The sequence below is a fragment of the Equus quagga genome, chromosome 21 (assembly GCF_021613505.1).
Source record: "Equus quagga isolate Etosha38 chromosome 21, UCLA_HA_Equagga_1.0, whole genome shotgun sequence".
Classification (NCBI taxonomy): Eukaryota; Metazoa; Chordata; class Mammalia; order Perissodactyla; family Equidae; genus Equus; species Equus quagga.
The window spans coordinates 30,632,624-30,658,682 of NC_060287.1; the positions used below are offsets into that span (position 1 = coordinate 30,632,624).

The 26,059-nt window shown below is 46.6% G+C and overlaps 1 protein-coding gene across 1 annotated transcript in view; it reads left to right on the forward strand.

The window, feature by feature from the left end:
* CLIC6 (chloride intracellular channel 6) overlaps nucleotides 1-24,863 on the forward strand; it is a 40,590-nt gene extending 15,727 nt beyond the window's left edge. Inside the window, exons 2-6 of the mRNA XM_046648161.1 lie at nucleotides 15,057-15,166; nucleotides 15,656-15,781; nucleotides 16,404-16,510; nucleotides 17,074-17,255; nucleotides 22,905-24,863. Of these exons, the coding sequence (XP_046504117.1) occupies nucleotides 15,057-15,166; nucleotides 15,656-15,781; nucleotides 16,404-16,510; nucleotides 17,074-17,255; nucleotides 22,905-23,066 (687 nt within the window). The 3' untranslated portion in view covers nucleotides 23,067-24,863. The remainder of the gene's footprint in view (nucleotides 1-15,056; nucleotides 15,167-15,655; nucleotides 15,782-16,403; nucleotides 16,511-17,073; nucleotides 17,256-22,904) is intronic.
* Nucleotides 24,864-26,059: the final 1,196 nt, after the last annotated feature.

Sequence of the window (26,059 nt, forward strand, 5' to 3'; positions counted from 1 at the left end):
ATGCTCCCAAACAAAGTGCAGATCTCCTGGGGGTGAGGCTGGGGTTGGGGGCTTCTCTGGTCTCGCTCACAGCTTGTGATGGGTGAGGGAAGAACACGGCCTGGAGATCCTCTGGGGATTGGTGGCGTCCCCCCAGATCCCAGCCAGATTGTCTACACATTCCATTTTCTTCCTGAAATAGAGAGCACTTGTCTTTTCCTATTTAATGACCTACAGGCTCCCTGGTGTAAAACATTTTCAAGTTATTCTCTTCAAAAACTAACATTTTGCTGCCTCATCTCTGCGTTCCAGCTTTCCAAGCCTTCCTTTGCCCGTTAACATAAACGTGAAATACGGCAATTCTTAAGGAACTGGACCTGCCTAGGTTGGATTTAGGATAATAAACGAGCATCTTTAGAAAACCCCAGGTTCTCCTCCTGTGGTGTTGGTGGGTCCAGAGTCTCCATGAGGCAGATGAAGCGATTCATCGCCCTGACACCGGATTGCCACCGTTACAGTATGATTTGCAACAAATGAGGGACACTGGTTTCCCGGCCACTTAGTATAACTGCCCCTTTTGAAAACCGGAGCCTCAGAATGGTTTGCTCCTCAGCTGGTTTGTGGGCGTCTATGTGAAGCTGAGCTCGGGCTCACCGTCTTCTTTAACTAATGGGTCGGGGTTAGGGAATCCTGAAACAGGATAGGCCCCCCTCCTTCTCTTTTCCCAGGGGTGAGGGTGGGGAGGGAGTTACGATATTTGCCAAAAATGCATGTGGCACAGAAAAGACTTCCTTATGACAAAGCCTTGGCGTTAACCTTGACCTTGGCCAGCCACTTTGGTGCTTCTCCTAGTTTGGAGAGAGCTGATCCCCTTGGCCTTAGGCCACAGGCCTTCCCTGTTGCGTGGGTCACACCAGGCCATAGAATATAGTCCTGTAACTAACAGTGGGAAATGTGGGAAGGCGAAGCTTCCAGATAATCCTGTAACGACTGAAGTCTCTTGAATCTCTCCGTTTAAATTGCTCACATCTGCAGGGTGGTACTGCATGTCTCTGCTCGCTGATAAGGACCTTGCAAGTTCAGCACATTGATTATCCATGACCTAGGAACCTCTGGCCTTGCAAGGATATGGGACTACAAGGAAATGCAAAAGGAAACCTGATTGTTAAAACTGGGGTCGTTATACTCTTGAGCATAGTTCTAGAAAATTTTGTGATTTTCCTCAACGCCACATTTCTTTTTTTATTCCGACTCCAAATTTCTTGCTTTTGAAGCTTAAAGCCAACTTTGCCTCTTTGATATATAATACTATTTTGTGTATTCCTGATTGAGTCTTTTGTCTCCTTTCACCAGTGCAAAATGACAGGCTGGTTTGAGTCCAATGCTTGTGAAACCTCAGGTTTCAGTGTAGTAATGCAAGCTCAGCTTCGGCTCTCAGTGGCTGGGAGAAAAGGGAACAGCCTGGGAAATTAGCAAGCGGATGTAGCTTAGGTTTTTTAAACATGAAGATACAGGGCAAAGGATACCCAATTTGCATTTAAATGAAAAAATACCCTCCCTCTACACGGCTGACCTGGGTGCGGTCCCATTGTGAGTTATGCAGTTGCTGCTTCTCTCCTTTACGAGTTTTGTTGTGCTGGGAGCTGTTCATTTGTTTGTTATTCTTGTTGGAAGTTGCAAAAGCCATTCGGGGATAATTCCATTATTCTATTAAGCAAGACAACAGCAGGAGAAATGGATTACCTAATGGACTAGAAATAGCTCTGTTCTATTTGTCCTTTAAAATCAAGCAAAAATTTTCAATGAACATGTCATCCATAGGATCTATTATGAACTTTAATTTAGAAAACCACATCTACTTAGTACCCTAGGGTGCTGTTTTTCAGTATACCACGTGATTTCGTTTTAGAATTTGAATCTCTTTCATAGCTATAGTGACCATCAGCGGTAATTAATATAGCTTCTCAAAAGCACCTTGAACCTTTTGGAAAGAGATCTGACAAGCATACTCTTACAAAATGAAATTTAATAAGACAAGAGTGTTCATCTGGCTTTGCCACTTCCTTAAACACCCGTAGTAAAGTGTAGAAAGAGTCCCCAAAATGGACCCTTTCATGTTGTATATGAGGAAATGGACAGGCAGTGTCAACTTACACTGGTGCAGTCTCCTAGACAAGAGTAACCACCACCCCTTGCCTTAACAGACTGTGGCTTTTTTCTAGACAATTCTCTGAGATTCAGGCTTTCAAGAGAGGCTGGCGTAGACATTTTTAGACAGGTGGATTCTTCCAGATCTCACAAATCATATCACACAGGTAATTCCTGCTTTTCACCTGAAAAGTTAACCACAAAGCCTCTGGTTTCTACCACCTTTCAGTATTAAAAGGAAAACTTTAAGAAATCCACAGTGGTCCTAAATCCTATCTCAAAAGAATTCCCTCAATAACCCTTAAGGTATTTCTAATTATCTGACTAGTGTCAGTCTGAACAAAGAGTCGTACAGAATCCCAGCCTCTCATCCCCCATCCTGACCTGCAGGACTTTCCTAAGTTGGTCACGGAAACCGACCTGAGTATCTCTGAGGCATTAGACTTTCTTTGTAAATAGATAGTTCCAGGTCCTTAGCCTACTTAAAGTTTGTAAACACTGCAAGGAAAAATAAAGAGAAACCAGCTACCTGTTTTTTTGTTTCTTCAGGAAGCTACGTTATTTCTAAAGAATTTTGTGGAAGGGCCAGCAAATTCTTAGCAAATTGAGAAAGTTGAATTTGAACACTCCTAGAGATCATGAGAATTCTGTTTCATGGTGCACTGTGCCCACCTTATGGGGTGACCCTACTCTCCCACCCACCACGCTTCCTCCCACCTCTCCCCATTCTTTTTCAATGAAAGTCGAGAAATAATTTACAAATCTTCAGTTGTTATTTTCCCAACGAGAGCAAAGCATGCACAATTCGGCTGCTGATCTCAAATTCAGATGCATTTTTAAAGGCATACTGTTCAGGGCCCAATTGTGACCCAGTCATCACAGCACCTAAGACAGAGGGACAGTGCTTTTTTGGGTGGTTTTCCCATAGAATCTAAGAGGGGAGTCAGGGGTAGAGAGACCAACACGCCCTAGTCTTTCCAAAATTTTCCCGGTTTTAAAATGGAAAATGTTAGGTAGCAGGAAACCCGAGTCCCAGCAAATCGGGAAGGTTTGGCCCCCTAAGGGGACTAAAAATTAACCTGTGACATTTTCCACCTGAACGTTAACTAGAGATGGACACGGTGAAAATGAACATGAGTTTGAATGTGCATCTCAAGACCACTAGGGGGCGCCAACAGCCTCTTGAAGTTGTTCCATGGCTTGATGCAAAAGGGCCTTTCGAGAAGGCGGGTTTTAAAGCCACAGTCAGGAACCAAGATTAAAAAGGGCAAAATGTTGTGGGTGAACCCTTCCTCCTCTTGAGGTGATGATCTGTGACGGTGCCCTGTTAGATTTTTGGCCAGATGGATCCTCAAATCAGTCTTAAAAAATTGGGGGGAAAATATAACCCTTAAGTCCAAGTAGAAAGCGATGTTGGGGGCTCCTCCACCGGAGGCTGGGGCCCCAGAGGTGACTTGGAGGAACCAGCAGGGCTCCCCACAACTCAGGTCAAAAAGGTCGTTGTAGTTCACAAATCCACATGGAGGAGTTGTGGGCTTGGCATGACTGTTGGTGGCTTCGGTACAGAGCTTCTTCAGATGTGACTTACATACCCTGCTTGGTGCTGAGGCTGTCACGCAAACCCCTGGCAAATGAGATGAGCGGCTACGGAGCGGGTATAGGAAGCTTCTAGGAACAGGCTAAGTGCTCCTCTTCAGGGCTTGTCCCTCTGCAGGACTGATGAGTGGTCGTTCCACTAAACTATCTCAGGGGAAGGCTCAGAAATCCCATATGGATCATCGGCTGTATTAGTCTCCCATTGCTCATGTAACAAATTCCCACAAACTCGCTGACTTCCAACAACTCACATTTATTATTTTACAGTTCTATTGGTCAGAAGCTCGACACAGGTCTCCCTGGGCTAAAATTAAGGTGTCCACAGGCCTCCATTCCTTCTGGAGGCTGTAGGGGAGAACCCATGTCCTTGCCTTTCCTAGCTTCTAGAGGCCGCCTGCATTCCTTGGCTCATGGCGCCTTCCTCCATCTTCACAGCCAGCGACGTTCATCTCCCTGACCACCGTTCCCCGGTCAGATCTGCCCTGACCGCTCCTGGGATGGTTCTCACTTTTGTGAGACGCATGTAGTCAGACTGGGCCCGCCTGATAATCCAGGACGTCTCCTCATCTCAAATCCATAACCTTGATCACATTTCCAAAGTCCTCTTTTGCCATATTCTCAGGTTCTTTCCTCATATTCCCAGGATGAGGACCGCACTTCTTTGCGGGGCCATTATTCAGCCTCCTGCACCAGTAAATAGTCTTAAGCTTGTTCTTTCCCATTCGGTCATTGTCACCCCAGGCCGTGGCCAGAATGAGTTGTGGTCAAGGGGTAGACCTACTTGGAAAGTCAGTGGGTGGTTATTTTCCTGGCTGTTTCTGGGAGTGCCTCCCTGGCCCTTCACCAATGCCTTCTCAGACTCTGAAACGACAAGAGCAACTCTGGAAAGCCGTTTGTCTGCAGCAGGACATGGTCTTGCCTCGTGCCCCATGCTCTCTGGGGCCTTTTATGAAAGCTGTTCAGGCATTCGGCCTTTCCTGCCTTAAACAAAATTCCAGACCCCCACTCTCTGGCCACACGACGTGGAATGTGCTGGATGAGCTGCGATGGACTGGATTAGAGCAGATTCCACAGGATCTTTCCAGGAGCACCTCGGCCCAGCCTGCCCTGCTGGAAGAAGAGGTGGGGCTCTCTGCATGGCTTTGCAGGACCCCCCAGTTTCTGCAGGCGGATGCCAGCCCTGCATGGGGGTGTAGGGGGGCTCTAATGTTAATCAGGCAGAAGGACTGTTTGCATCCAGATGTGAGGATGGGGGATGCAATGCCAAACTCATTGTCACCTTGAGTTCTAGCAAAAGTTTCTTAGAGAGGGAACAGAATAGGTAGCACATGGCCAGAGGGCTCCCCCCGCCCCAGCCCACTTGGTCACCAAAATTGCCCCCAGGACTGTCAAATGTCCAAACAGCTGTTTGTCCTTGGCACTTTCCACTTGCTTCTCATACATCTTCTCTTATTATTATGGATTCCTGTAAGTTGCTTCCACACCTTACTGAAAAGGGGCACTCACATGGCACCCCGTACTCTGAGGAGGAGCTGCTAGAGCCCAAGCCCCTCCCTTTGCACATAGGCCAGTGTCCAGAGTGGGATGAAGAGGATGGACTCTAGCCGACTCCTCAGTTCAAATCCTGCTGTGTGACCTTGGCCAAGTTACTCTGCCTCTCTGTGTCTTAGTTCTCTCACCTGTAAGTGGGGATAGGAATAGTACCTGCGTCTAACAGGGTTGCTGTCAGGATTACTTGAGTGAATATAAGGAAAGTGTTTAGAACAGTCAGTAGTAAAGAGTAAAAGCTAGGTGTTAGTTGCTATCATCATCATCATCGTTTCACAATGCAGCCAGTTTGTTCCTACTGACATTTGTAAAAGACAGATCTGGAATCTGTGATCTTCCTAAGGCCTCAGGTGAATTATTTTGAGAAGATGCATCTAATTCTGTGTCCTTTTTTTGGAATGAGAGGGGGAAGCTAAATTCCAAGGTGATTGATGCCAATCCTTGCACCGCGGAATCCCGCAGACGGGGCTGACGCTCCATGCGCCAGGCTTCTCAGCAGCTGCCGCTGACCTAGGGGACACCTGGAAGCTTGTCCTATTCGACTGGGACAGATGCTTGCTCTTCTCTTTAGTCCAAGGGGTAATATGGAGGATCAGAGAGAGACGGTGGCATTTGTCGAGAGCGATTTAGGGATTTAAGAGTGAGGCGGTCCTGGTTTCTGACCGATTTGTGTCGTGACCTTTAGAGATCCTGTTGCACCCAGAGATGGGCCTTTCTGGGGTTGCTTTGCCACCGGAACTGGACCGCTGGTTTGAACTGCTCCTCTTTCCCAAAGGTGGCCTGACCACCAGGAGTGGAAAGGCTGTTCCCGTGTGAGCTGGCTCTGGGTAACTTGGGGAGCTTGCCAGGCTTGTCTTAAATTCCCACCCGCTGCCCCCACAGGCCTCACCCCTGTCCATCTGCTCTGCTCCCAGGGAGCCCATCGCTCCATCCCCTCGGCGGTCAGGGCGCCCGCTCCCTACCCTGACCAGTGCTTTACATTACTCTGTGCTGATGCTCTGGGCAGTGCGGAGCGAAGTCCTGTTCCTGGGTCACCTAGGAGGATGTTAATAATGTCTCCCCCCCAAAAAAATGAGGCTGTCACCTGGACAGACGATAGAGTGACCAACGGTCCCAGCTTGCCTGGAACTTAGCAAAGGGGATGTGAGATTTCTATTTTTAAAATCAGGACAGTCCTGTGCAAACCAGGTGACCCAGAGATTGTCATTTTGGGGGAATGGAGAAAGGAGCCCCGTGACGGGCAGGCTGGGGGGATGTTTGGGGACAGATGAGGCTGGACCTGCCGCTGTTCCCCTCAGGGAGGAGGCATGGTTCCTTCGACTTTAAAGGAACTCCGTGTGATAAGGAGTCTCCTGGGATGTTTGAGGACAGTGGCTACTTGCTCACAACGTGAGTTTTTATGGCGTACCTTCCGTGGGCCTGGGCCCATGCCATGGATGCCATGGGGAGAGTGGGAAGAGAATGAACATGTTGCAGGCACTTTGAGGGGACAATTTATCGCCTCTTCTGTACAGAAGGCTGACATGGTCCACCCTGAAGGAATGGAACCAACGGGAAATAATTAGTCAACAATCTGGTGCTAAACCAGGCAGAGCCGATTATATTGTAAGCAGAATTCAGAAACGGGAGAAGGAAATGCTGACCAGACAGTCACAGAAAGGGACATAGAGTGGAGAACTGACCCACAGGCCGGAAGCAGGAGGGAGGTGGCAGTGGCCTGGATAAGAGGGATCTCAGGAGCTTGACGTAGGACAGTGAAGGGCGCAGCTGTTGGCCTGAGAGACGATGGCATTTGAGGAGAGTGACCAGCAGGACTGGCATAGATTGGAAAGTGGAAAGGAAAGGAAAGACGGAGGGAAGGATAGAAGGAAGGAGATAAGGAAGGAGGGAAGGAAGGAAAGAAGGAGGGGTGGAGGGCAAGAAGGAAGGAAGGAGGGAAAGAAGGAAGGAAGGAGGGAGGGAAAGAAGAAAGGAGGGAGGGAAAGAAGGACAGATGAGAGAAGGTGGGAGCAAGAGGGAGGAGGTAGGGCTAAGCAGGGAGGGAGGGTAGACAGACTGCTGACTGTTTCCGTGTGCCAGGCATTGTTCTGTGTGTTTCCACTAACATCTCGTTAATTCCCCCCAGGTCGGAGGAGTAGGGACTATTGTCTTACATTGTAAATGTGGCAAGAGGGTGCTAGTCGGTTAGGTACTTGCCGGTGGTCTCACTGCTTGGGAGCAGTGTAACTCGAATTTGCACTTGAAGAACGTTCCAGCAGAGTGATCTAAGGCAAACGGCATTTTATCAGGGTTAGCCTTGTCCAGATTACAGGAAAGATCAGAGGGACTAGGATTCCTAGGCAGAGAGGCCCAGCGGGAGGCTGCCACAGGAATGTGGGTGTGAGGCTCGAGATCTAGGCCCCAGAGATTTCAGGGGAGGAAAGCCGTGCCGGGGGACAGTCTGATGTTCAGGTAAAGGTGGGAAACAGTCTGGTTTCCATCTTGAGAACCTTTAATTAGATCCAGTTGGGGAGAACAAGAGAGATCTTTATTCATCTGACCCCGTGTGTGTCCTTGGACAGCTTACTTGGCCTCTCTGAGCCTCAGTTTACTCATCTGTAAAACAGGAGTGATAACAGGAGTGTGAGAGGCTCGAGGCCCATAAAGTCCGTGAATGGTTCGGAACCGTCCTTGAACTCAGAGGAGGCATTCAGTGAGGGCTCGCTATTAGCGGTTTTGAAAAATCACCTTAGAAATTGCCGATTTTGGAGACCATTCCTTCAAAAACATTCTTCCAAACAAGGAAGGGACGGGCTAGTCTGTTTCTCTCCCGACTTGTAATCACCTTTCTTCATGTGGATCTGCAGTCCTGGCATGTTGTACTTCAAATCCTGATGGGGGTGGTTGCCACCTTCTCTCCTTCTGTGGAATTCACTCTCCCCGACATGACGGTGGAAGAAGGCAGCCAGCTCTGCTCAGCTTCCCTTTGCGCCAACTCCAAAAGCCAGAAAGAGATCAGCCTCTCCCCTCGTACAAGCAGAGTGCTTGGCTGTCATTTCTTAAACAGAAAGCACTTCCCCTGGGCTCGTCAGCCCTGCCCGTCCGTCAGTCAAGATGCGCCAACTCTCCTGGCTCCTCGGGACCTTTCCCCAAGAGGTTGGTGTAACTCCCACACACCAAAGCCAGGCCAGGGCCCTGCTATTTCGCCTCCCAGCTGAAGATCCGTTTGCTTTTGCAATTAAGAAAATGACTTCGGTTCTTAATTTTCACTTGGAATAGATATAGGAGACGTTACTTTTTGAGAAAAAAAAAATCAGTGGATCTTTAAGGGCTATACGGTTTGGCATGAAAATCACACTAATTGAGGCTTGTTAAAAAGTACTCTAAATTCCATAATTGTCTGTTCGGGTGCGCTCAGGTTGGAAGAGTAACGATGATGATGTTGATGATGATAATGATAATGACAATAATAGCTGCCTTTATTGGGAGCCCAGGAGACTCAGGTGTGTCACCCCAAGATCCTGCAAGGCCTAGGTATGTTTAGCTCAGTTTTTCAAATGGGGGAACGGAGGCTCAGTTTCTTGGGCAAAAATTGCCCAAGGCCATACAATTAGCAAGTAGTGGGCCCCCAGTTCACATCCTCTCTTCCTGGCTCCCAGGCCTGCACCGGTGCCCATGTCTCCTCAGGGACACCTGGTGCTACCCCAAAATGGAAATTTCAACTTATTGGGCAAATGGAAAGTATTGTACATTTTTTAACTTGCAGAATTATTCAAAATCAGGAAGTCCCAGATCTATTTAAATATTGCATTTTAAGTCAAACCATTAGACCAAGAAGCTTGGGGAAGACTTTCCTGCCCATAACTCAGGCCCTCCCTGTCTCGCTCTCCCTTTCTCTGTCTCTCTAGTCCACCTTCCGTTCTCTTCCGTGTGTCACTCTCCATGGAGGATGTCTTAGTAGTGAGAATTTGGGAACTTCTGAGAGAGAAAAGCTCGTGGACGTTGGCCCAGAGAAGAAAGAGCCATGAGGCGCTTTCTGAAGTGGACCAAGTGCATTGGAGCAATTGGACTCAGGCCCCCAGGCATTTTTCACGTGTTTATTTTGTGCCAGGAACTCTGCCAGGGCCTGTGGGAGCTGCCCCGATGAATGGAGATGGTCCCTGACTCCAGACACCCACTGTTTCAGAGTTGGAGAGGTCCCAGCTCGCTCGCCTGCTTCCACACGGGAGCAGGAAGAAGCCCAGTAGGAGTGTCCCCCACCCTTCCCTGGTTTGAGACAATTTCCACGGCCCCATCTGCTCCAAATGGCCGGCCCTGATGCAGAGACACGGTGGGTGCAGGCTGGGCAGCCTGGTGAGCAGTGACTGCTCCCACATTGCTCTGTCAGGACCAGCTGTTCCACATGCCACGTGCTGATGGCTGATAACCCGCAGGTCCTCACATACCACGAGAGGTGTTCATCAAACCTCAGAGTCAACTGTACATGAAATAAAATTGCCTGTGCCAAGGGAAGGGGGCCCTGGCCCCTGTGGACATGTCCAGGGAGAACAGCAGGACGAGGAGGACTGACTGTTCAGCTCGAAGGCCAGGATCTTTGTGCTTGGCCATGCGGTGTATGTCTGGTTGCCAGGTCCCAAAGCATGTGAAGGCCATCATGCTTTCAGCAAAGGACGCGGGAAGAATTCAGGGAAATCTGTAGGCAGGACTTGGAGGGAGGCGTTGCCTCCCATCTGGTTGGCTCTAACTGTTCCTCTCTGGCCGTGTTGTGTCCAGCCTTCTGCTGGGCCAGCTGCCAACAGAAGAGAGTCCTGGCTGGTCCTTTTGACCACATTGTTCTTCTTGGAGGAGAACTAATTCTGGTGGCCACCCATGGCCTCCCACATCAAACTCTGCCTTCCGACTCTTGCCTTCTCTGGTCAGCTACTGTTTTTATGCAACCTAAAGTCCCTCCCGAACATTGGAAATGGAACGGCCCGTCATTACTCCCTGATTTTCTCCATTTCCCTGTGATGGAGCCAACCAAATTAGCTATTTGCCTCCAGATGCCTCCTGGTTTTCTCCAGGGACTGGAATAGCTCCCCACACACAGGATACACATCTGGCCTCCTTGGTTGAAAGCCAGTTATCAGAAAAGGGACAATTAGAATATTACTGATCTATTTCCTCTTCTTTTATCTTCTCGCCACCCCCAAAATTGTTTTTGATTACATTTGGGTAGAGTAGGGAAAAGCGCTTACTTTATAGAATGTGTTTACCATTTAGGCCCATATAGAACTTTCTAGAAGGTGGAGCCAAGAAGGTGGAAAATCAAGGTGGTGGGTGTGCGACGTGCTCTGGCAGGAAGGAGAGGGTGGGGTGCTCAGGAGCCACCAAGCATATCTTGAGGGGGTTATCACCCCGTTGTCAGGTCTGGACTATGATGCCAGGGGCCCATTGGATCCTTCAGAGGCAGTGGTGGGACTGGAATCATTTTCGTGGAAGGTGGGGCGTGGGTGGTGCCCCTTACATGTAGCTCCAGCCCAGCATTGGAGAGGTCATTTGCCTGAAGCAAGAAGAACTGAAAGGGAAATTAAAAAAAACACAAAACAACTTTCCCCACCAAGTCTGAATGGAGGTAAAGATGCTTAGTAAGTGGGAGAGCTCTAATTTGAATCAGGCCTGCAGTGAAGAGGGACTGCTGACCTTTGTAGCGATATTTGGCCCCTTACCCCTCGGAGGGCCTCTGGGAGGAGGAGGTGGGCACAGGCCGGGACTCAGCAGAATTACTGGTGTTCTCAAATGCCACAGCTGGTCTCGGCTGCAAACAGAATTTCTCAGAACCTGTCAGAGGCATTAATGTTTTTCTTTTGAGAATTACCATCACAGGCGCTCGAAAAAGTTACATTTGAAAGGCAGACGTACAATGCTGGGTTATCCCAGTGCCTGGGTCTTCACTGGAAACAAAAGACACTCTGATCTCTCAAATGGCTTAATTTGATTTTATCAGAAATGTATACATACAGAAATTTCCCCTGTAGGCTGAGAGCCCCGCTGAGAAATTTTAGCCCAGAGTGTAATTAGCTGGAGAGAACTAGCAGCATTGGAAAATAGAGCTTCTTATGATAAAACGTCCCAATTACGGCGATGGTGTCACTTATTTGCTCCTAATATATATGTATTTATCCATCATCTTTTCTGGTTGATGAACGCGACCAAGACCTGCTCTCCTGGTGTTGCTCAACAGTGGGCTATGGAGATGGCATATCTTTGCCTTATTTTTGCTGGCACATCCTAGCACTGAAGCACATTAAAGTAATGAGATTAGGCAGCATGGCGTCCTCGTCACTCCCACCATGTTCCCGTAACCCCCTCACTTACAACAGACCAGGAGAGAAAAAAATTTTTTAGAGCAATTTAAGATGAGGCAACACTGGATATGTAAATCCTGTTTCCTTGGCAGTGGAGCAGCTACTTAATTCTCCTAAAATGCCTAACAGTCCACCAGCCGTGCTGGGCTGGAACAACTCCATTTTAAGGCCACAAGGCGGAAAATGTACAATCGCAACTTTTACTACTATCTCTGGGTGCCGTGGCCACGCAGACCATTGTCCCACCCTCCGGCCACATGTTTTGTCCCAGTTGCAGTTCCGGGAAGGAGCCTGTTAAAAAGTTCACATTTTGCCCGAGCTGGATGGCAAAGGCAGTTGTCATTTTTTAAAAAGCGTATCGCTCCTACCCACTTTATTTCTCCCAAAGAGTAGCTGGCTGGGTGCAGGAAATCGTGAGAACAATTTCAAGGAAAAACTTTGAACTTGAATTTGAGTCTGCTAAGGACACAGAGCAAGATAGAGAGAGACCTGGGCAACAGAATTATTCCCCAGAAGTGGCAGCAGCGAGCAGCTGGCTGCAGAGGCCGGTCGGCCGCAGACACTGGGCCCTTTGTGCTGGGGATCTTCACCGAGACACCCAGCGACCGAAGCGAAGGACGCCCGGGCTCAGCGGGGATTTGTGGCATTCGGAATGAGTTCTAACAGGATTCCCAAGGTTAGGGAGACAAGGGAGAAAGAGAAAGAAAACAATTGCCCCACTCTGCAGAACTTATCTCAGACTTTACTGTGCTTAGTGTAACTGCCATAAAAATAAGAGGTTTAAAAGCTGCGGAACAAGTCAGGACTGGCCGAAATATGTGGCTTTGTGTCCCTGTGCTTTCATCTCCCCCCTCCCCTTTCCTTGGCTTGACTCTGCCCAAACCTGCAGGAGTTAAGAAAGCACCGTGATTTCACAGGCATCCCAAGTAGCAAGCCGCTGGGAGTTTTCTAGAACTCAGCTCTGCACTTCTTGCTCCAGAATAGAGAGAGGAGGAGATGGGCAGCCTTCAAAATGGCCCTGAGGCGAAGGGACCCTGAGGTGGGGAATGGCCTCAGGTGGCTGAGGGGGCGCTATTGCAGGGCCCTTTGGGTGCGTGGGTCCTAATTGTCCACTTCCCCACCCGTCAAGCTCCCAGCAGCTTCACAGACTGCAGCCGAGGGAATTCTCAGCCCCTCCCCTCTAGCAGGTGGATGCTGGGGCAGGAAGGGAGAGAAGAGGAGCTGGAAGAGTGTGAAGCAAGCGCCCAGAGCTTAGAGGACTCGGAACTCAGTTATCTGAGTGCATTGGCGGCTGTGTGAGCATATTAAGTCCACCATCATCTTCATGGCTCCTTGACCACCAGTATCCTATCCCCTTGGAGGAGCTTGTTAGAAATTCAGATTCCTGGGCCCCATGCCAGACCCACTGGATCTGACTCTCAGTATTTTTTTTTTTCTGAATTAATAGTTTTACTTTCTTTTCTTCCGTATTAAAGTAAAACATGCAATAAAGTACCCAAATCTTAAGACTCTGTCAGTGAATATACCTGTGCGGCCACCACCCAGATCAAGATACAGAACCTTTCTACCTCCCTCCCATCTTTCCCGGAAAATAGGCAGCTTCCAGGGGCAACTGCTATTCTGACGCCCGTCACACAGGGAAGTTTGCCTTCACTTGAACTTCTCCGCCATTGAGTTATCCAGGGTCCCTCTGAGTCTGGTTTCTTTCTCTCAAGATAGTGAGTGTGAGATTCATCCACACTGCTGCTTGTAGGAATAGCTAATTCTTTTCCATTGTGGTGTGGCATCCTATCGCATGAATGTACTACAATTTGCTTGTTCATTCTACTCTTGATGGTATCTGGGTTGTTTCCGGGTTTTGGCCATTATACTGAAGCTAAGAACATTTGTATGTGTGTCTCTTACGCCCATAAACGCGCACTGCTGTTGGGAGTGGAACTGCTGTGTCACAGGGCAAATGCAGATCCAGCTTTGGTAGATAGCTGCCTAACAGCTTTCCAAAGTAGTTCTGCCAATTTGCACTCTGACCAGCTGTGAATGGGAATTCAGCCACTCTGCATTCTTGTCCACACTTGACATTGTCAGATCTTTTCATTTTAGCCATTCCGGCAGGTGTGTAGTGGTATCTGTTTGTGATTTAATTTGCATTGCCCTGCTGGCTAATGATGTTAAGAACTTTTTCATGTGCTTATTGACCACTTGGATTTCGCCTTTTGTGAAGAGGCCGGTCAAGTCTTTTTAAAATGGGGTTGTGTGTCTCTTAGCCTCTTAATCCGTGGGGACATCCTGTTATTAATAGCCTCTCCAAGTGACTTAAGAACACTACTATCAGAGAACTGACTCTCTGAAGTACTCCTTAAGTTGTCCAGTTTTCTTGAGGCATCTTTTTTCCTTTCTTCAATTCCCAAACCGGCAGCTCACTTTCTGCCTTGTGTCCTTCTGTTATTTGAGTCATAGACATGGTGCTTTCCTCTAAACTTTCTTTTGATGACATTGGCAGAAATGGACGTCACGGGTTAAGTGTGGCTGCGTTTTGATCATTGAAGTCCGGCTGAGTGTGGTGCCTGGAGTCTGGGATGCGAGGAGTGTGTCCAAGCCACCTCTCTGCCTTTCCAGCAGCGTTTTGTTCACACTACAACCATGTCAGCCATGTGGGGAGTGGAGAAAGGTGGGAAGAGAAAGAAGAGTTTCGGAACTTCCTAGGAGTTTCGAAGCCCCGCATGTCACTTCTCTTCCCCAACATCTGCCTTTCCCCTCTGCCGGGAGCCCATGAGAAGGGGGATGTGTGTTCAGTATGTTTCCATGCCCATGTTTGAGCTATGTGTGTATGTGACCTGCCTTGGGTCATCAGAGAGGAACCGTTTCATATCCTTCCACCCTCGATGCCAACTGTGCAATAATCTGCCCTCTAAGTACAAATGTCCCCCATCACTCTGCCAAGCCGAATCAGAGGAGGGGACGCAGAAGTTTTATAATGTCCAGGGATCATTCTGTAGACGAGCGGAGCAGAGACTATGCGGGATGGTGTCCCGGTGGGAGAGTCTGCCAGTCTCTTTTTAAATGTGATCCTCCTGGAAAGAGAGATGTGTTGCTTCTGGAGAGGATCAAGAGATGGAGGGAGGGAAAGAACATGTGTTTCTTCTTTGCCTTGAGTAGCAAAGGGCGTTCCCTCTTGCTGCTCTGCTCTTTCCCTCTGTAAACTGCTACTCGGAGGCCCAAGGTGGCAGGAAGTGGTGAGGTGGTGGGAAGGTAGAAAGAAAATGCTCAGTGCAGCGTAAGTGTGTGCCCCCTCCCCTCTCCCCCCTCCTCCCCCTGGCAGAGAAGCTGAGTGAAATGGCCCCAGAAAGATATTTATAGTATCGTGACTATTCACAGAAATTCATAATGATTTTGTGTGCATGTGTTGCGGAATACAACTGTGAGACTGGCTCTGAGAAAGATTTCTTTTTCAATTTGTAGGCTGGTTGCGATGGTGAGAGTATTGGAAATTGCCCATTTTCTCAGCGTCTCTTTATGATACTCTGGCTGAAGGGCGTTATATTTAATGTGACAACAGTGGATCTGAAAAGGTAAGACAAGGTTTCTGCATTATTGAAATAACCGTGCCCTATTCTCTAGACACACACACACATACACACTACTATACTAGGACCCACTAGACCATGTCATGGCATGTCCATCCACAGGCAGGACCCTGAACTGAAGCTTGAGTGTTGGGCGAACAGTAATTACAGGATTGGATCAGACGTGATCAGGGAGGCGTAAAGTGGGGGTGTCATCAGGAACCTGCTCTGCCAGTTACTGGTCAGCTGTGAACCTCTGGAAAGCCCATCTGAACAGTACTCCTGGTTGATAGCACTGGGGAGAGTTAACTTTTCACGTCCATATCCAGAAAAAGGGCCCCACTTTCATCACCAGTAGGACATTTTGCAAACCCACAACCTGCTTTGAAATCCTCAAGGGTTGTTTCTCTCAAGTTGGGGCGGGCACGGCTAAGCCTTGGAAATGAACCCAAACTCTGTGGCTGCCTGTAAACACCGCCGTTCCCTCCCACCCAGGAAACCCGCGGACCTGCAGAACCTGGCGCCCGGAACAAACCCTCCTTTTATGACTTTTGATGGTGAAGTCAAGACAGATGTGAATAAGATCGAGGAGTTCTTAGAGGAGAAATTAGCTCCCCCGAGGTAGGCCTCATCAAAACAGCCTTCACAGCTCGATCGTCACTTTCCCCCTTCACAGACCATGCTAAAGCTCTGGGCTTTGTGTGTTTGGTTTTCTGCGGCCATGGTGCTTACTTCCTAACTATACCGTGGTGTGCTGCAGAAAACACAGAGCGGGTTGGAACCCTTGAGTTAAGGTGGCTGGATTTCTTTGCTCTGCACCTGCAGGCTGGTGATTAGGGTTTGACAGCAGGAAGTGAGGAGGAGGAGGTTGGTCAGTGTTGTGTGGGTGGGTCATTTCCTAGGTACATACACTGCTGGAAGGTAGGCGTGTGTGTTAGCAGACAACGTCATGGGTGCTAGACCTGGAAAAGAACCTTCTGGTCCCTCACCTTCATTTTAGTAGGGAGGCAATGAAGCCCAGCGAGGCCAGGTGGGGCCCTGTGTCCCAGGATGAGTACAGTCAGTTTCATGCTTTCCCTAGAATGTGCTGCTTCCAACCTTGAAGATAAAAAGATTAGGAAGATATTCAAGGGGAAGGTTTCATTTTTATATCCACTCTGAGGAAGATACTCCCCCCTCCCCGTTGTATTATCCTAACTCAAACGCTGCTTGTGTGTGATCCTTCCATTTTGAATTTTTCAAGGTACCCTAAGCTGGGAACTCAACACCCTGATTCTAACTCCGCAGGAAATGACGTGTTTGCCAAATTCTCAGCATTTATTAAGAACACCAAGAAGGATGCACACGAGAGTGAGTAGCTCCCATCTTCCTGTTCTCGGTTTGCAACGTGGACCTCCATGCAGCCTCTGATGGGGCTTCTTCTGAGATCCTGGGAATTCTGACTCATTTCACAGCGGGGAGGGACCTGTGTCTAGAAATAAGAAAAAGTCCTTCCAACTTTGAGTCTGCACATGGGGTTCAAGAGATTGAGCACTTCTTCTAGAGGTTGAGAGCCCAGAAGATGACATTTTTTAGGGGAAAGTAATCATTACCAGGAGTTCTCAGCTGGGGACCCAGCTGTTCAAATGAACCTTCTGCCACTGCCTACTTCATTATGGGATTTCCATGAAGATGTTTGAAGAAATGAATGTGTTCTAGAAGTAGCAGTGTTGTGTAGACACCAACATTCTTTTCAAGGGAGGAATGAGTGATTTATTCAGATCTTGTAAATCCACCTCCTTCTTTCCCAACTCCCCACTGCCCACCGGCCATGTCTTGGGAAGGAAAGGGGACAGTCTCCTTCCTTCACATCTAGAGAAAAGTGACGCTAACTCACATGGCTTATCTTAGTCCTTTTTTGCCTTTCTGTTTAGTTTATGAAAAGAACCTGTTAAAGGCCCTGAAGAAGCTGGATAATTACTTAAATAGCCCTCTGCCTGATGAAATAGATGCCGACAGCACTGAGGAAGTTGCTGTTTCTGGAAGGAAGTTCCTGGACGGAGACGAGCTCACGCTCGCGGACTGTAACCTCTTACCCAAGCTCCATATTATTAAGGTTGGTCGTTCCTCCTACCGCGGTGCTGAATACATGAATGGGGCTTTGTTTTATTTTGTTTGACTTGTGTTTTGGCCAGACATCAAAACTATCTAAAATGTGGACTCTTGAATTAAAAAGTCTAGCTTATTTCTGTGTGAGGCAGCCAAACCCCAAGTTTCAGATATATAGATATTCTTAGGTATTCTTCACATATTCTCCAGAAGCATCTGCAAACTTGGCTTCTCTTCCTCCATCCTCTCTCCTTCTCTTTTCAAGTCTTACCCCCACAGACTAAGGAAAAGTTGTGTGAAAGCAGCTTGAGGGAAGGCTTAGAGGTGATGCGTGGAGTCTGTGAGTATTAAAGTATGAATTCAGTCAATTGTTGGTGATAATTGGCGTAAACTAAACATCCACCTTCTACAGCGAGGGAGTAGCTGACAGCTCCTTGGCTGGGCCTCTGCCAGATTGAGCATCCTGTCTTCTCATATAATAAGAGTCATGGGTCATATACTATTAGGGTTTAAAGGTTCCCTAGACCAGTGATTCTCCAACATTAGCAGGCATAAGAATTGTTAGAGGAGCTTGTTAGAAATGTAAATGCCCTCATCCAGCCCCTGACCTACGAAATCAGAACTTCCGGGGATGATCCTGAGATTCCAAGGCAGATGGCCCCACATTTGCTTGGACTCCTTGGTTACGGCTGTCTCTCAGTAGTGCCCCCTGCCTCTCTGTCACTTACAGGTGTTAACTCTGATTATCACTGTTGCTATGTCCTTGGCCCTCAGTAGCCCCAGATGCCCCAGGAAGAAGCCCAAGACTTGTTCTGAGCCATCTCGATGATGAAATCCCACCAGGTGTAGAGCTAGGCCCTTGGTATAAGGATAGGGCAGTTGGGAGAGAAGACACAGAGGAATACAAGTCAAGGGCCCTGTGTTCTGATAACGCACTGAATTGGCATTAGAAATTTACCAATTAGGGTCACACAGTCTGTGGCCCTGAAGCTCCTGTGGGCTCCCAGCCACCACTGGTTACCCACGTCATTCCCTTGTCTTTCTCTTCCTGCATTTCTTCTTCCTTCCTTATGCCCCTCCCAATCCTTGCCCCATTTCTCCCCTTTCTTCTCTTTTCCCTGTTGTACTCAAGGAGTACCAATTTGAAATCCAAGCCTTAAATATGTTGCTGATCCCACACATGAACATTCTTTTCCATAACTTTGCCAGTGCCCCGACATCTAACGTTTAATGAAAGCCTCTCAGCCCCTCAAACCTGCTACATTGGTGATTGTCCAAATTGGAAGTTTGGGAGCTATTTTCCAACAAATACTTATGTAGTTGTGTTCTGGTTTAATCCCTTTAGTGAATGTGTTCTAATCATTTCTATGACTAGTGTAGCATCACAGAGGTACACGGATGTTGGGGAAGAGCAAGAGAAATACCCCAGCCAAACAACATCAATTGCAACTTGTTAAGGCTCTATAAAAAAGGACTATTTTAAGTTTTCAGTAGAAAGGGTAAACTTCAGAGTAAAGTAAAGCAGTACATGGCTCCAATGTAAGACCTAACAGCAAAATCTTCAAAGCCATTTAGCACTCAAAATATCAAACAGCTTAATAATCTTCCAGGATGGAGCACTTCTGAAAGGAAATGAGAATCAGTCTAAAGGAATTTATGGTAAAAGATGAGAGAGTAAAGGAATTCATAATTTATTTCCCTTCCTGAAACCCAGCAAAAACAATTTGAAAAAATAGAGCATTAGCTTCATCTTTCGTAAAACCAGAAAAGGACCGATCACCAACTCAAAGATGAAGAAATTTCCTCCAGTGCAAGTTGTCACAGAGCCAAGGCGTGGTTCTCTATATCTTTAGCAAGGTTTCGATTTTTGTAAAAGTAAATAACACAGTCCTTAAAAACCCAGCCCAGACTTCTCTGTTTGAGGCCTAGGGCATGGAGTGGGCCACAGAGAAGTGAAGAATATCCCTACAGAGATCATTGTCAAGCTGAGATCTCTGGGGAGGCAGAGTTGAAGGAGGAGCCATACAGAGGAGCCATCTTTGTTTTCTGCCATCTGTCCTCTTTCCAAAGGCACAGGGAGGGGAGGTGGAGTGGAGGAGAGAAGGGAGGCAGGATTCTGCTTTGTGACTGCTTTGTGAGCAGAGAAAAGAGAGGCAGGATTCTGCTTTGTGACTGCTTTGTGAGCAGAGAAAAGAAACAAGCCGTGAACCAGTTAAGAGAGACTATGAATTACCAGCGCGTCATTTTTAGCCATGGTGACCTCCTGCCTAGTCTTTGAGCCTCAGAGTGGAAGATGCCCTAACCCTAAACCTAACCTTGACCCTGAGCCTGACCCTAACCCTCACCCTGACGTGTCCCTGGGGCAGAGTACAGATCAGCAATTGGGGAGAGGGTATTTGAGGGTAAATATCCAAATTGGTCTACCAGTTGCCCCATCTCGGTCTCTTTGCGCTCCACACTATTTTTAAGGAATAGTAGGACCAATTGACCTGCCTCATTAAAAGATCATTAATAACCAGAAAGAGTCCAAGTGGGACCTCCATGTAGACAAAAGAGACCAAAAATGGGAGGGGAAAAGGGATAAAGAGAAGGAAAAAAGAGGAAAAGGCAGGTGAGAAACACATATCTGATGAAGAATTGCTCCAGTAGATGAAAGAACATTCCAGACAGAGACTTCTCTATGGCTTCAAAGAAAAGAAAGAGAGCGCGGATCTTTTGAGAAGAAGCTCAAAGACAAGACACAAGATGCCAAAAAAAACATAACATCACAAAGAAGATGAAAATCAGGCTGGCAGAGCTCATGAAAAAGACAAGGACAAGATAGTTTCAGAAATAAAAGTTATATTAGAAGTAGCAAGAGAGAGAAAAAGACGTCTCAGCAATCGGTCAGGGATTCGGAGGGTGGGTCTGAGAAAATCATCCCAAATCTAATGCAGAAGAAACAAGAGACAAAGGAGATTAGAGAGATCCCAGATGTGCAGAGTCAGGAACAAGAGAACAGGAAAGGAAAAAGAAAGAAAGGAAGCTCCTGGGGAAAATGATTTTGAACCCAAGGATGACTTGACCCATCAGTTTAAACAACGTGCTATGATTAGAAAAATATTGTCCAGAGCAACCAGGACACTAAGACATGTTCGATGAGGTCCTGGACTGGGAGGATGCAAAAGAAGCCTTTGGGCACTCAGACAATGACAACGACAACGATAGCACTGATAGTGAAATAATAAATAGTAAAGCCACCTACAAAGGGAAGAAATTCAGACTGGCCTCATAAGTCTCCATGACAGCATTAAAAACCGGAAAACAGTGGTTTAATATTTATAGAGAATTAAGGGAAAGGATGTGTGATGTAAGAATTTTATATCCAGGGTAAATTGTCCTTTTTACCTAGACTTCTGGTCTCAATAAAATAAGCACTCTTGGGCCATTTTTAAAAATAGTATTGCTATATGATGAAATAATAAAACGAAAATAAAAGTAAGGATCCAGGAACAGAGAAGATGTGTGGTATAAAAGGATTGCTGGTCAATATAGAGCCTATTTAAATGTAAAACCAGAACTAAGACTAAACAACAGTGGGAATTCTAGGTACAGGACAGAATCAAAATACACAGTAAACTTGGATGTGCTTACAACCAACGGGAGGGGCAGAAGGGAGAAGAAATGGAAAGAAGTGTAGTTATGCTAATTTCCTCATTTGTCATAGTCAGGAATAAATAGAGATCATCTAAAGTTGATCAATCAAGAAATAGAGAATTCCCTTTATTTAAAGTTATGTAAGAAATGACTGGAAGAATTGAAGCGGACCGTGAACTTTCTAAACTACCAGAAAGGGAAACACACACACAAATGCACAAATATACACAAAAAGATGGAAAACGAAGTAAGCATTAAATTAGAAACTATAAAAACAAGATTACATCTATAAGAAACATACATGTAACAAATTTACTTAGAAATGTTAAAATAAAAAGATGGACAAAATGCACCAGGCAAATGCAAACCAAAGGAAAGCAGAGGGGCCGGCCCCGTGGCCGAGTGGTTAAGTTTGTGCTCCACTGCAGCGGCCCAGGGTTTCACTGGTTCGGATCCTGGGCGCAGACATGGCACCACTCATCAGGCCATGTTGAGGCAGCGTCCCACATGCCACAACTGGAAGGATGTGCAACTAAGATATACAACTATGTACTGGGGGGATTTGGGGAGATAAAGCAGAAAAAAAAAAAGAAAGATTGGCAAAAGTTGTTAGCTCAGGTGCCAATCTTTTAAAAAAAATAAAAAGAAAGGAAAGCAGAATTCTTCACGTTAAACATCAGTAGGAGCAGTAGGTTGAATTCAGGCAAAAGGTGGTAAACACTTTAGGGCTTTCTGAACGTTATATGGTCCTGTTTTGTTGCACCAATAGCTGCTAGCCTCCAAAATCTGAGAAATAAGTCCCAGAGATCTTCTAATTTGTGGTAAGTCCCATGTTCACGTCATTCAGACATCCCAAGGCTGCCTTTGTAGCCCTGGGTCCCTGTTAGGGGGTGAATTGTGTCCCTTAAATTCAAATGTTGAAGTCCTAGCCCCTCAGGACCTCAGAATGTGACCTTATTTGGAAATAGAGTCTTTGTGGATGTAATCAGTTAAGATGAGGTCATATTAGAGTGGTGTGCGTGGGTCCCCCATCCAGTATGACTGGTGTCCTAATAAAAGGGAAATTTGGGCGCAGAGACACACACACATATTTGGAGATTGGAGTGATGCTGCCACAAGCTAAGGAATGACCAGAAGCTAGAAGAGAAGGACCTGGAACAGATCCTTTCCTAGAGCCTTCGGAGGGAGTGTGGCCCTGCCAACACCTTGATCTTGGACTTCTGGCCTCCAGGACTGTGAGAGAATCAATTTCTCTTATTCTAAAACACCCAGTCTGTGGTCCTTTGTTAAGGCAGCCCCAGGAAACTGATACAGTCCCCAACGGTATACACCCTCCTTTGTGACTAATTCCCCAACGGCACCCCTCCAGCCAAAGGAAACATCCCACACCATTGTGTTGCCCACGATGCTTATTCTCAGTTGCCCTCTCCTTACATCCACTATTTCCATGAGGTAAGGATTTGTGTCCATTTTGTTCATGAATCTATCCTCTGCACACAGAAGATGCACAATGAAATGATCCTGTCAGTGGCAGGATGGTGGACATCTGTAGGAATAGCATACCCCGATATTTGGGATTTCAGGAGGTAAGGCTGAGCAGGCAGGAGAAAGAGGACAGTTCACAGTGGTCCTGGCACAATCTGAATTGAAGATCTGTCACAAATCTTTAGGCACCAAATAACACAGCAGCAGAACACAAAGAGAAAACTGCTGGGGACATTAGGAGAAACCCACTGCAGGACAGAGCACATTCATGTCAGTGCATCACAAGGATCATTGATGATGAACTGGTGGGCAGGATTGTGGGGAGCCACTGTTTCCAGTCCAGAACCTTTACAAGCTTTCCCATACCCAGTATGACCCATGCAAAGTCAAAATGCAACTCGGGGTAGCCAGCGGGGCTATAGGGTGACGTCCTGAGAAAGAGAATCTACTACACGCCTCAAAGAGTGGATTGTCTGATCTAAGTGCCTACGTTGGTGGGTTTTCCTTTTGCTGATTATTTCCTCTTCATTTTCAGATTGTGGCCAAGAGATACAGAGATTTTGAATTTCCTTCTGAAATGACTGGCATCTGGAGATACTTGAACAATGCTTATGCTAGGGACGAGTTCACAAACACGTGTCCGGCTGACCAGGAGATCGAGCATGCCTATTCGGACGTTGCGAAAAGAATGAAGTGAAGCTGGGTGTTCTCCGTCTTCTGTCTCAGTTGTACAAGCGAGGCTATGAGAAGATGGTGTTCTTTGCATTTTCCCCCAGTAACCATCCTTTGCAAAATAATGCCTATATTTTAACAATATCCAGGATCCACTCAACACCAAATCATACGTGGCCTTGTAATTTGTCAACTCACTTGTGTATCTGAGTAATCTCAGTATCTGTTGTTATCCACACCAATTGCCCAGTTTATGTTAATGTACGTCTTTGCCCTTCACTGACATTGTAACCCATGATATTTAGGGCACGTGTTTTTCAGTTTGTTTCAAAGCAGATTAAGTTTGGGTTCAATTCCTCCTTCGATTTAAAAAATTTGTCTGTCTCTGATAGTTTTCATAATCATGCATAGCCTGTTTTTCTCCTGTAAAATAGTAGTTTAATTTTTTTTTAGAATGAAAATACTGTTTCTGTAATTACAAAATGATATATGCCTATTTTAAAACAATGTCAGAGAGTATAAAGAAGAAAGAAAAAAATCACCGGAAGTGTCACTACACTTGGATAACTACTGGTGACTTATTGGTGAGCATCTTCCCCGGCTTCAGTCTCTCTCTCACACACAGACCTTCACAGCACACACAGTCTCATTCATGTGTGGTCTTGTGTCACTTTATTGTAGAGGGCTGAGAGGGAACCTCTTGGGAATGCCTTGATGATCATCCATAGAGAACACAAAACAAAGAGATTCCGCACTGCAGAGCTAGAGAGGATGCTTGTGATCAGGTTTCACAGGGGTGAGAACTGTAGAGTCCACAGACCCACAGGGACCGGCAGGGACCAGGAGCCATGGAGGGTCCCCACTCTGCCTTGTCACTGCCTCCATAATGCACTGCCTCTGGTTCCTGGGAAGGCAACGGGGGAGAGTGCCTGTCTGTGTCTTTTGTTCCAGCTCCCTTTCCGATGCCTTCTCTTGCTCCAGTCCCTCTCACGGAGACCATGCTTTCAGGAGGACTCTTAAAATCAGCTGCAAGTTGGAGAATCTCCCTGCCCGGTGTTGAAATGTGAATCAAGCACACCTTGATTCCTTCTAATGACTGCTCTCTCTAAGACCTAACACCGTACTTCTCCAGGATGATGGCGTGTGGGGCTAGCCTGGCTCTGTTGTTTTTCTGCCCTTTATTATCTCATTTCGAGGTCAGGCAGGGAAAATCCAAGGAGTTTAAGTTCGTGGTGACTACCCTCGGGCAGTTCTGGTAAGTGGTCAAACTGGGGAAGAAGTGGAAACTGTTGACTCAAAAGGGTTTTCTGGTTTGTCTGTGGCTTCCCCTCCACCATCTTTGTAGCCAGCATCTCATCAACAGCTGTGTGTGTGGGCTGGGTTGCTGGGCTCCAACTCAAGGCATGGAAGACAAAATGGGAGGCTGTTTAGATACTCATCAAGACCTCACAGGGGTTGAGCATTATCTGCCAGGCTGTGTTGCTTTGACATTTACGCACATCTTACAGAAAACCCTCTTGTTGAGTTGGTTGTAGCGTGCGGTTGATGCTAAAATGCTCATTAAAAAAAAAAGTATACATCTGCTCTATGTCAATTCATTTGGAAGAGAGTAAAATTCATTAACAGTAACTGCTCTGGGATTTAGTGGAAAATGTCTAATAAGAGAAACAAAGTCCTTGATACTATGGTCACTTTCTGTCCCTGTTACTGGCTGCTACAGATTTATCTGAGCGTGAGAGACTCCAGCAGTCTGCTTTCTTTTTTAGCCATACAGTTTTGGAGGTTGTGTCTAGTATGTGTCACTATTGTTCATGTTTCACATCTGTTTAGGAGTGAAATAAGATTTACAACGTTGCCCTTAAACTTGGTAAATGAAGAGACTACCATTTGTTACTAGTGCGAACTTTGTATTCTTAGATGTTAAAATGATTTACATTAACTCCATGTGCCTTAAAAATTGAACAAATTATAAAAATGTTTACATGGAACCAATAGCTTTAATTTTCTTTTTTTACTTTACATTCCCCACTTAAAGAAATAAAATGAACAGAAATGGGCTTTCTTTAAAATGGTGACAGCAACTTTGAACCAGAGATGATTGGTATTTGAATTAGAGATGATCTGTATTTGAATTGTGAACCACAAAGACATTTTAATGGAGCCTTAAAGAGGTCTGAAAAGACACACGTGACTTTGTCCAGGTGGCTGAAATAGAGGCCCTGAAGACTGTTCCATTTTTAAATGTAATTGTAGGAAAGCGAATAGGTCCTGCCAGTCTTCCCCTCCCAGCAGCCTGTTCACAGGCCCCGAAAAAGTTGATCATATGTGGGAAGGTGAGAAATATTCCAGGGTTGATCGGCTGCCTTAAAATCTCTATTATACTGTGGTTTTTGAAACAAAATGCACACCATACATAGTGCAAATGTGGACGAATTGTGAATGAAGCCCTCCTTTGAGGCTGATCGTGTGAAGCTTCTCTGATGCAGGGGATGCCGTTCTCGGCTTCTAGTTGCCCAAGAGGCCTGACAATTAGAAAAAAATTAAGAGCTGGCCCTGTGGCCGAGTGGTTGAGTTCGCACGCTCCACTTTGGCGGTCTGTGGTTTCCCTGGTTTGGATCCTGGGCGCAGACATGGCACTGCTCATCAAGCCATGCTGAGGTGGCGTCCCACACAGCACAACCAGAAGGACCTACAACTAGTATATACAATTATGTACTGGGGGGCTTTGGAGAGAAGAAGAAGAAAGGAAAAAAAAAAAAAGAAGAATTGGCAACAGATCTTACCTCAGGTGCCAATCTTAAAAAAAAAAAAAAGAAAAAATTAGCTTTACTTCTGAACACAGAATCTCCAAATGTGGGCTGGAGGAGAATACAGAAAACGTCGCAAAGTTATACTTTCTGATACTGCCCAGAAAATGGGGATGGAAGGATAGAATTTAGCCCAGGAAAGGACTTTTAGAGACCAGAAATCTGATCTATGGGTCCATCCCCAGGAATTGAATATACATATGCCCGAGCC